The sequence below is a fragment of the Cephus cinctus genome, unplaced genomic scaffold (genome assembly GCF_000341935.2).
Source record: "Cephus cinctus unplaced genomic scaffold, Ccin1 Ccin1_scaffold0689, whole genome shotgun sequence".
NCBI classification, from domain to species: domain Eukaryota; kingdom Metazoa; phylum Arthropoda; class Insecta; order Hymenoptera; family Cephidae; genus Cephus; species Cephus cinctus.
This window is the reverse complement of record NW_014333312.1, coordinates 913258-922568: the sequence shown is the minus strand read 5'-3', so window position 1 is coordinate 922568 and position 9311 is coordinate 913258. Positions and strand designations below refer to the sequence as shown.

General features: G+C 47.8%; 1 protein-coding gene across 11 annotated transcripts in view; it reads right to left on the bottom strand.

The window, feature by feature from the left end:
* The window catches only part of LOC107269761 (homeobox protein cut), an 89305-nt gene that overhangs the window by 50314 nt on the left and 29680 nt on the right, over positions 1 to 9311 (bottom strand). For all 11 annotated transcript variants that reach the window (XM_025087085.1, XM_025087084.1, XM_025087090.1 and 8 more), the window contains one exon: positions 45 to 239. In XM_025087085.1, coding sequence (XP_024942853.1) covers positions 45 to 239 — 195 coding nt within the window. The remainder of the gene's footprint in view (positions 1 to 44; positions 240 to 9311) is intronic.

Here is a 9311-nt window from a genome sequence, read left to right as displayed (position 1 = left end):
AGGATGATCCGATAAAGGTCTGTTAAATGACGTAAGGGACTCACCTCTTTGTCCTTGGCTTGAAGTTCCTGTTCCAGGTTGCTGTTCGGCGTCCTACGGGAGTTACCCATGTCGTGAACCTGTTCCAGAGCCTGGGGTGTCTGGGGCATTTGTTGCCCCTCAGTCTTAGGGGTGCCATCGCTCGCCGCTGCAAGCTGCTCCTTCAGGGCAGTCACTTCCTTCTCTGCTAAAGTAGCTCTCTGTAACGATAATTCATACGTCGATGTAGAATCACGTTTCTTTGGTTCTGCATACACGTATTTTCACGTTAGTCCGAAGGGCCGCTGCTGTACGAATCGAAAATCCGACACTGGCCGCCTTATGGGAAATACGGCGCCTATGCGCTAACGAAACGAATTGCCCGGCGCAATAGGAAAGGCGTTCGAAACGCGTTGGCTGCATCGGTTAGTTCCTGTGCTTGTTTTCGGTACTGTGTAAATTTTCGTAGGCGCCCCGAGCTGAGGCGATCGTTAAATTAACCGGGAGGCGTGCGACGTGGGAAATCAATCAATCGCGATCCTAATTTCGCGGCGCGAGCGAGAGAGAGAGATAGAGAGATAGAGAGAGAGAGAGTCAATAAAGGAAACGAAAATAGAGCAGACCTCGTGGCACCGCAAGGAAGCAATAACTGCAAGCGATCTGCGTGCGCCTTTCTCCGTTTCTCTAAGAGCACCCTCGTAACCCCCGCGTGGCGAAGTAGCCTCTCTAGAAAGTAAGGGCTGTTGCCCGGGCACGTCTATAGCGCAGGAGGTACGAGAGAAGCTCTCGGCTAGGCGTTAGGCGGCCACCGAGGGCAGGGATTACCTTTTTAAACTTTAACCATAAAATATCTAATAAATATTGCACGGTGCCCCGTAGTCCCGCCCGGCCGCATATTAATTATAGATGCTTTTATATTCAAAGTAGCCACCACCCCGAGAAACCCATCGCCAGACCCCACCCCGGCTCGTCGGCGTCATACCAGCCTGCTCTTCCATACCACGTAACTTTTTATCGATGCCAATCTTCCGTCCCCTGTACCCCCCGTCCGCTCGCATCCCTTAGAAATTTCGCACAATACGCCAGATTCGCACTGACCAGTCTCACTGACCAAAATATCGATCGCCGTAACGAATCGGGTTGCTAAGCTGCTTCAACGTCGGATCGTTCTCCCGGTTTCTATTAACCCACCGCCAGTCCATAGCACACCTATACGATTCGTACCGGTAACCGGTAAGAGACGTGTCGAATGTCACACCGGTTTTGCCCCGAGGGTATTGTGCAACGGCAAAGATAAAGCGACCCCCAAATATATTCCATGGAACAAGGGGTGCCCGTATGACGTCAGCGTGCAAAATATCAAAGCGAATATCCGTGCGAGCCTCGCAATTGAAATCTCAAATCAGATATCGAATCTGTTCGAGAGGTAGCTGCATGACCAGTCAGTATTTATTATGGAAGTAGCCAGAGTGAGGAGAGCAATCCTCCGCCCGCTAGTAATGACCTATTGTTTCCTGCAAAAGCCTTGACGATGTTATCGATAATTACGAAATGATACGGGAAGGCATAAATACATATCCGCGACCAGTAATACACAGCAATTTTAATGGCACAGTCGGATGCGTATCGATAGACGGCCCGGTCACATCCTGGGTATCTGTCATGGCAGCACGAAAATACAAAGGAACGTCACGAGCGCGCTCTGTGTGTGAGAGAGAGAGAGAGAGAGAGTGAGTGAGGGAGGGGGGCCGAGAGGGGGAGAGAGAAGGGGCAAAAACAAAATAATTGAGTCAAATAAAATAAATGGAAATAGCCGGCATCCGTTCGACAGACATATGTAGGTGTTCATTATACGTATACATATAGTACAGGCACGTGAAATTATACAAGAACGAATCGACGAATAATAATAATTAATTATTTACGAAGGATAAGAAGAATTACTAAGAATTTGGGATATCAGGAGTGATCTATGGGAAGTGGCAAAATTATTGGATCGCACAGCGAAATGGGATACGGAGATGTCTTATACAGGGTGGTATGCGAACGTATAATCGAGCGTGTATTAATGCGGTTAATAAAGGTGCGCGATGCCGGTAATATTTTACTGGCGAATTCGTATAATTTACTTTAATTAGCCCCAGATGCTAATTAATGATCTAAACATATGCCGCGCTATATAGATCAAACCGATAGGAACCGCTAGGCGTCAGAAACGTTACTCCTATGGCTCCCAACTCTGTACCGGGGTGAGCATGTGTTTGTCATTAGCGTCTCCGGCGATTATGACGTATCGACTATCTTGGTAGATCGACCGATCCACGCTGATCGATAGCAGATAAAATCTACCGGCTGAGACAGTCTGTAACCTGCTGCTATCTAAACGCACGGCGTTACGTATGGTCCAATGAAAGATCAGTAACGGTACCCGAGGTGACGCTGAACTTTCACTAATTTCAAGAGACAAGGAGAATCGGAAGGAGGTAAAGAAAGGAAGAGGAAGAAAAAGAAATGAGGGAGATAAAAAAATATTTAAAAAAAAAAGAAAAAAAAAGAAAAAGATGAACGAGGAAGGGAGAGTAACGCCAGTGAACGAGAGTTCCGTGACGGGAGACATTACGTTGCCACAAGAAAAGAGCTGAGCGAAGGTCGACTCTGTTATTATAAAGATATTAGGTGGCGTCGATCTAATCGAGGGGGATCAATTATTATTCGCCGCGGTTGCACAGACCCAGTCATCCAGTCAATAATCGGCAACCGTGTCTCCATCTTGGTTTCTTTAATGTATCAACGAGCGTGGAAAAATGATGAAGTAGAAAAAAAAAAAAGGTAATCTTCACTCCACTTTATTTCAAACCTCATTAACTTAGGTTTTTGATGTACAATAATATAATAATAATATAATGACATCTTCCTCGTACGGATATCATGTGCTATGATGCGCAGTACCTATATGTATACCTATAGGTATAATACCGAACCCTTAAGCGTGAACCCAGTCAAGGCTGAGGATTTCCCACCGCGGGTCGCCTCGTTTTTTCCTCCCCCTATCCCCCTCGCGCTCACTCTCTCTCTCACTCGACAACTCGCGGCAAGAAGAATAAGAGCAAGAAGCGGCTATTTCTACAGATGCTCCTCGGGCCCGCGATATATATCTCCCTGTGGGTATTTACTGTATTTAGTGTCGGCACACATGCGAACCAACGGCCTCCGGTGTCGGCATGCGAGTAACAGACCAACAGCTGGCATCGAAAGCGCGAGACTCGACTGTACGCGGTCGTGCCCCGTCAAACGCTGAGCATTCTTCGCGAGATCTAGCAACACTTCGCTGCCAGACTTGTATTCCCGGTGGCAGTGTCGCCGATCTGTTCGTTCCCGTTCTTACTGTATCGAGAGTACATCGAAGCTTCTTGGGTGCCAAGGGGACACACGTGGGTGGGTGTGAACGCATAAAGTATTACCGAGGAGGTACGGTTGATGCGTTGAAAGAGAGAGTATAAAAAGTTAGGAACAAGATATAGATACATTGATAAAGTTAGAGGGTGGATAAGGGAAATATTGCTGGTATAAGATATTGCCGCTTTCTTAATCTTGAAGAATATCATGACAAGACCAGGGCGAATTGGTATTGGTGCTTGGTGATGTTATCAGGAGGTGAGAAATAAAGGAGGAAAGAGGAGGGAGGGGGGATCCAGCCGGTTATGACTGGGTTGGTGGGTGTTATTTTTTTTTAAGGGGAGGGAGGATTAAGGGGTGAGGGTGGCTGTTGCGCCGTCGGAGGAGGTGCGATATTTCAAATTTTCTCATTACACCGCGAGGTGCGAATGATCTTCCCCTTGAGCCTCGCACTACCCCCGAACCCCTCTTCGATCTCGCACCAACCAGCCATCAGAGCGAACCCCTCTTGTATTTATTATTAAGATATCGACCGGTCCTGAGCTCTATAGGTACTGCAGCAATATGCGGCCGATAGCGGTACCGAAACAGCTAAACCATAATTTACAGGGGAATTTTCATGAAAAACTTTAAGCGACTCCCAACCGCGTAGGTTCGGCGCGTGGTTGTGCATCCGAGACACGTGGATCAGGCGTCTGTCAGTTTTGACAGCTGTCTTCGTAAAATCAGTCTGCATGGCTATATAGAATTTTAGTGAAGACCCTTTGACGACCATTCTGAATATGTCAACAAGTGAACAGCGAATAAGAGTAAAGTGAACGGAATCTTGAGAAAGATGAGTATAGCCGTGTCATTAGGTAGATATGTACCATACGAGCCGGAGGGTCCAGTAATATTTAAGAAATGTCAATACACAGGGTGTATGACGTGAATGACGGGCTAAGGGGGCTGACTGGGATTGTGAGACTGAGGTAGGGATGATGGAAGGGTTCGGTCGGATGTTGGGTACGGCGACAATACCCTGTTCTCCCACCCTTCAATCTAGCCCGGAGGCATCGGCTAAAAAATGAAGAAACCTCTTTGATGTTCTCCGCTGTCCTAATGAAAAATTAAAGCCCCTTCTTAAACATCATTAGACACAAGCACTCTTTCAAGTTCGCTCGCTCCTCGAATCCCCGCGTGTCTCCACATATACACGGTGGCCATGTTCCTAGAGGCTCGACATGTTCTTCTTCTTCTTCGTTTGGCTTCCCTATACTATTTCGAAAGGGGTTCATCCGCCGCTCGGCTGCTTCCTAGCTGCACTCTGTGCTCTCGTTAGCCAGATAGCTGAATAGTCGGCTGACTGACTAACAGGGTATCTGTCTACTTTATAATAACAATATGCACTGGGTATATACGCCTATGCGCATTATCATTATTCCGGATGTCGTGACTCTCACGCGAGAAGATTGCGCCTCGTGGGCGCCACTGTACTAATAAATCATTTTCGAAAAAATCATCTGCCCGGGATACCAGGGTTAGGGGGATCCAAGGATCACGAGAATGTCAAGTAGGTGGACCATGTGAGATCCGTAAGCAGATGTACCTCCGGGGTCTTCGTGGAAGTTGAGTTCCCCAATCTCAGGCAGGTAAAAGAAATAAAATGAAAAAAAAAGAAAAAAAAACAGCAGGGAGCCATCCTGATATTCGATAGAGACAAAGATAACTTGTAGCTTTATAAAAGGATGGGTGTATAAGCATAGACGGAGAAGTTTAGCTGGACACGTGAAAGCACAGGGAGAAAGCACTGGATACCGGTGTAACGTGAAATAGCGTTTCGGCAGGTACAATGGAAGATTTAATATGGTAGAATTGACGGTGGTCATAGGGCGTGCAAGGGAGGCGGAGGACGAGGTAGCTACCAATTGTGGAAAATTGCATGAATCGATCACGATTGTTTGGGCGCAGAATGAGCAAGCGCTTGGCACACAGGAGAAATAATTCGCAATCCATGTGGCGGTCCAATCGAGTTACCGTTTGCCATTTAGATTTCGCTTGGTCCACTGAACGACAATGGGCCTTTTGACTAAAAAAAAAAAAAATCATCTTTTGATCCTAATCGATTGTTCGAAGGTTTTGACTGTTCGACTGGTACGTCATGATCGGCGTACAGTTGTATCTTGAACAAAAATTTTTCCTTGTTATCTTTTCCATATCGCTCGTCGTATCACGAGTATACGTGGATTTCTGGTAAAGCTGCATTTCGGGCAGGCAACGGGAATGTTTGGCAGTTCCTGTCAGTGGGTACCGGTATGACGTGGTGTACGGGAATGAAGTTAAAGTATAGGGCAAACTCCTCATGCGAGGATATTGGTACCTGAGCCGACAATACACGCTATATTTTTATGGGGCCGCTACAGGGGTCTAATGGCACCCCGTGGAAAAAAAGAAAAAGAATAGTACAGGGATTTGGTAGAGACGTCATTGTTTCCGTACGCGCGTTCAACACCCTCGCCATGGTACTCCGTCACTATCCCTCTCTCTCTCTCTCGCATCTCTCACCCTCTCGTTCTCTCCGCCACCCTTGGCGTCCTCCCCTTCCGCCGTTGCATCCCGCCTAAAACTACCCTTACAACGCGGCTTGCCATTCAAGCCACTTTTTCATCTCTCCTCTGTGTTTCTCTTCTCGCGTTCTTCCACACATAGATTACAATATTACGTAGCCAGCCCCCGTGCGAAGCGCCGACCTGATATACGCGTACTTCTGATCATAACATAAATTTTAATGATACCCCGTGATGAAAATATAAGAATGCTCTTGTATTTATGGCGTCTCTCCTATAGTGGCTTCCGGTGCTCAGGAGCCTGGGAGTGGCGTCCGGAATGGCCGTCGCGACGCTCAGACAAATTTAACAGTAATTTTTATCCCTTTGATACTTTACGTACATTGTGTCACGCGTAGCGGTATATATAGATATATATTATTAATAAGATAAAATTCACAAGGGTGTCATCAAAGTCCCCGAATAGGAAATCCGACAGGGACTAAAAAGAGGGATGATCGCGGAATATCCATAAAGGGGTGGATAAGGCTGCAGGTCGTGAGGTGCAAAAGGTATATGGAAGCTGAGAAAGGTAGGAAACGGATTGGCGCCCCGCTACTCCTTCCCCCGCTTCTGACGTTGCGCCCTGAAAATCCTTTGATTCTCATCTTTTCGGGAGGCTGGACAAGGGGCTGAGATCAAGAGAGAGGAATCTCTCTAGGGTAGTAAACGGGTGGTGGAAAACGTCGATGCCTGGTGAAAGGGTTCCCTCCGCAGTCACCCCTATTGCAGCCACCCTGATTGGGACGATAAAAGGGCCGGTGGTGGGAGTAAAACACTAATTAGTTATCAAAGGGTGAAGAAGGGTTTGGTGACAAAATAGTAGAACCCAGCCTCCCCTGATGCTACCCTACCGAATGCGCCCCCGGCGGCCCGACGCTCTCTTCTCTCCAGTCTCTTCCCCTTCGCTCTATCTCTTCAGATAGCGAGCCTGGTACCTCCCCGTAGCCTGACGTCTCTTTCACGTTTCACGGCTGTCTTAATACTCTTGGGAGAGCCTGTATTGATTTTCGAATCATCAATTGCGCCTCTAATCAGACCAGGGCGCCTGATGCATAAAACACATAGAGAAGAAAACCGCGTCGATCGGGATACAGGCTAGATAAAATTACAGAGCCGAAAGGCGTCCAAAAGCAAAGGCACGCACAGCAGCCATGACGCGCTGAGCGATAATCAATTTACGTGAGGTTTTGTTTGGGACGATACGTAACGTTAATTTAGAAATTGAATGGGGATGACGCTATCTGTACAGGCTGAAATCGAGATATACATATATATATGCATAAGACGAGGCCAATAAGCTACTCCGCGTACACTTGACCTTATTATCAAGTTACAACAAAGCTTATAGAGTATAGCCACACGACAGAGTCCATCGGTAGGATTCACAGAACGTATCATTGGAAATGGATCTAATTATAGACATGACTAAGCCAGAGCCTTGAAGTCATTTGTCGTGCCGATTCGCATTGTCCCGTAATTAATGCGAATTCCCGTCCGATAATAAAATCGGCGGTCTCTCGCCGGTTGGCTAACGAGATGGCCAGAGTTGGTATGTACGTGTGGTCCGTCGACTTCCTCGGGCCTGCGGTGCAACCGCGAGATCGCGCGCTGGCGTCCTCACCGACTCGCCGGGTTCACTAGCTCGCTCGCTCACTCGTCACGACTATCAATCCTGAGCCGAAAGTCTCGTACTAATTAGGTGGCGCGCTACCCAAACCTGAAACCCGGAATCCGAAGCCCCTAGGACTTTCGAACGATGATTACGGTCCCGCGTAGGACGCGGACGTAACGTTCAAACTGGAAGATTGCCAATTTTACCGATAATGAAACTTCACATCGCGGTTAATTCAATTGCCTCGCTTGCTTGGCATTGAGGAAGACGGCCGCGTCGCGACGCTGCCCGGCTTCCCTGATCCGCGCCTCTCGAGTACCCAACTCGGGGCCGGATGGCTATAACGCGCGGTAAAGTAGAAGCAGAGACGGAGCCATGGAATAATAAAGAGCGTAAGAGAGAAAAAAAAAAGGGATCCGATACCAGAAAGGAAAGAATTGCGGAAACCGATCGACCCAGGAAAAATCGCGAGTACCGAAAGGCCTCCTCTGATTTACACCGTGTATGATAAAGAGGACTCTATACCCGCTGCTATACCGTTACTGCCGTCTAGTTCCTGCCGGGGTGGGAGTTACGGCGGCTTTTAAAGTCTCGCCAATGTAAAAGATAATTTACAGCCTTTTCGATAACGATCCACGACCACGCTGCTACTCTTCCCTACTGGTTGGAATTGGGCAGGCAGTCAGCCAACCAGCCACCCAGATATCCAGTCAGTCAGTCAGTCAGTCACCAGTTTCACTAGCCAAGCGACGAATCACTAAGCCAACCGAACTAACCAACCAATAAGCTACTGGCATTTGGTTTGGGGCTTGTCGTATATATATATATATACATGTAGCAACAAAGAAATGTTAATTTTACACGCGATGTATCTGCTAACCGAATCAATGAGTCAGCGTCGTTGATTATTACATATGCAGGCCATGTTGGTCACGAGTGCGAGTGCAGGGTTCACGAGCCACGTACGTTGAAGATAGGAGGGAGGAGGGGGGGGGGGTTAGTTATTATAGGCAGTAGAGATCAAAACTATAGAGCCATGCCGATAGGACGAAGTACGGGTATTGGTGGTACCACGTATGTACACGCACTCTTACGTAATCCTGCCACGTGTTAGAGTCGAACGTGCGTGCGTGTAAGTCCGTGTTTCATGTATGTCGAAGGAATAAGAGGAAAGGGGTTTTATCGATTTCATCCGTGTTTTAAATTATTACCCGCTCATTGTACCCTGTACACGGTGTATCGCGAGGGTTGGTCTTTGCATATCGTTCCTGGGACACGAAGGGTTAAGGGGTCGGCGAGCGGGTGCTTTGTTTTTTACGTTTCCCGAATGTTTGCAAGAACCAACAAAAAAAAAGTTTAACGCGGGTTCGGTTATAAGGACGCGGCAGTGAGAAAGGAACGACTACCCCTTTGGAAGCTTCGATAGGGGTAGGTTTGGCCTTGTCCTGTCGAAGATGCTATCGAAGTCTCGAAGGTGCTTCCAGAGGGTTTTAATGTGTCCACGTGGGGAGGTTGGCAAGGAGAAGGGATGATGACGTCGATGGCATGGATGGAAAGGGACGCTAACGGGGGTCTCTCTCTCTCTCTCTCTCTCTCTCTCTCTCTCTCGTGAAGCAAGAGGCGAAAGGGGTGGTTTCGTTAAAAGAAATATGAGAGGAGACATCGACGACGTCGATGCTGTGAGGAGCTGGGGAGGG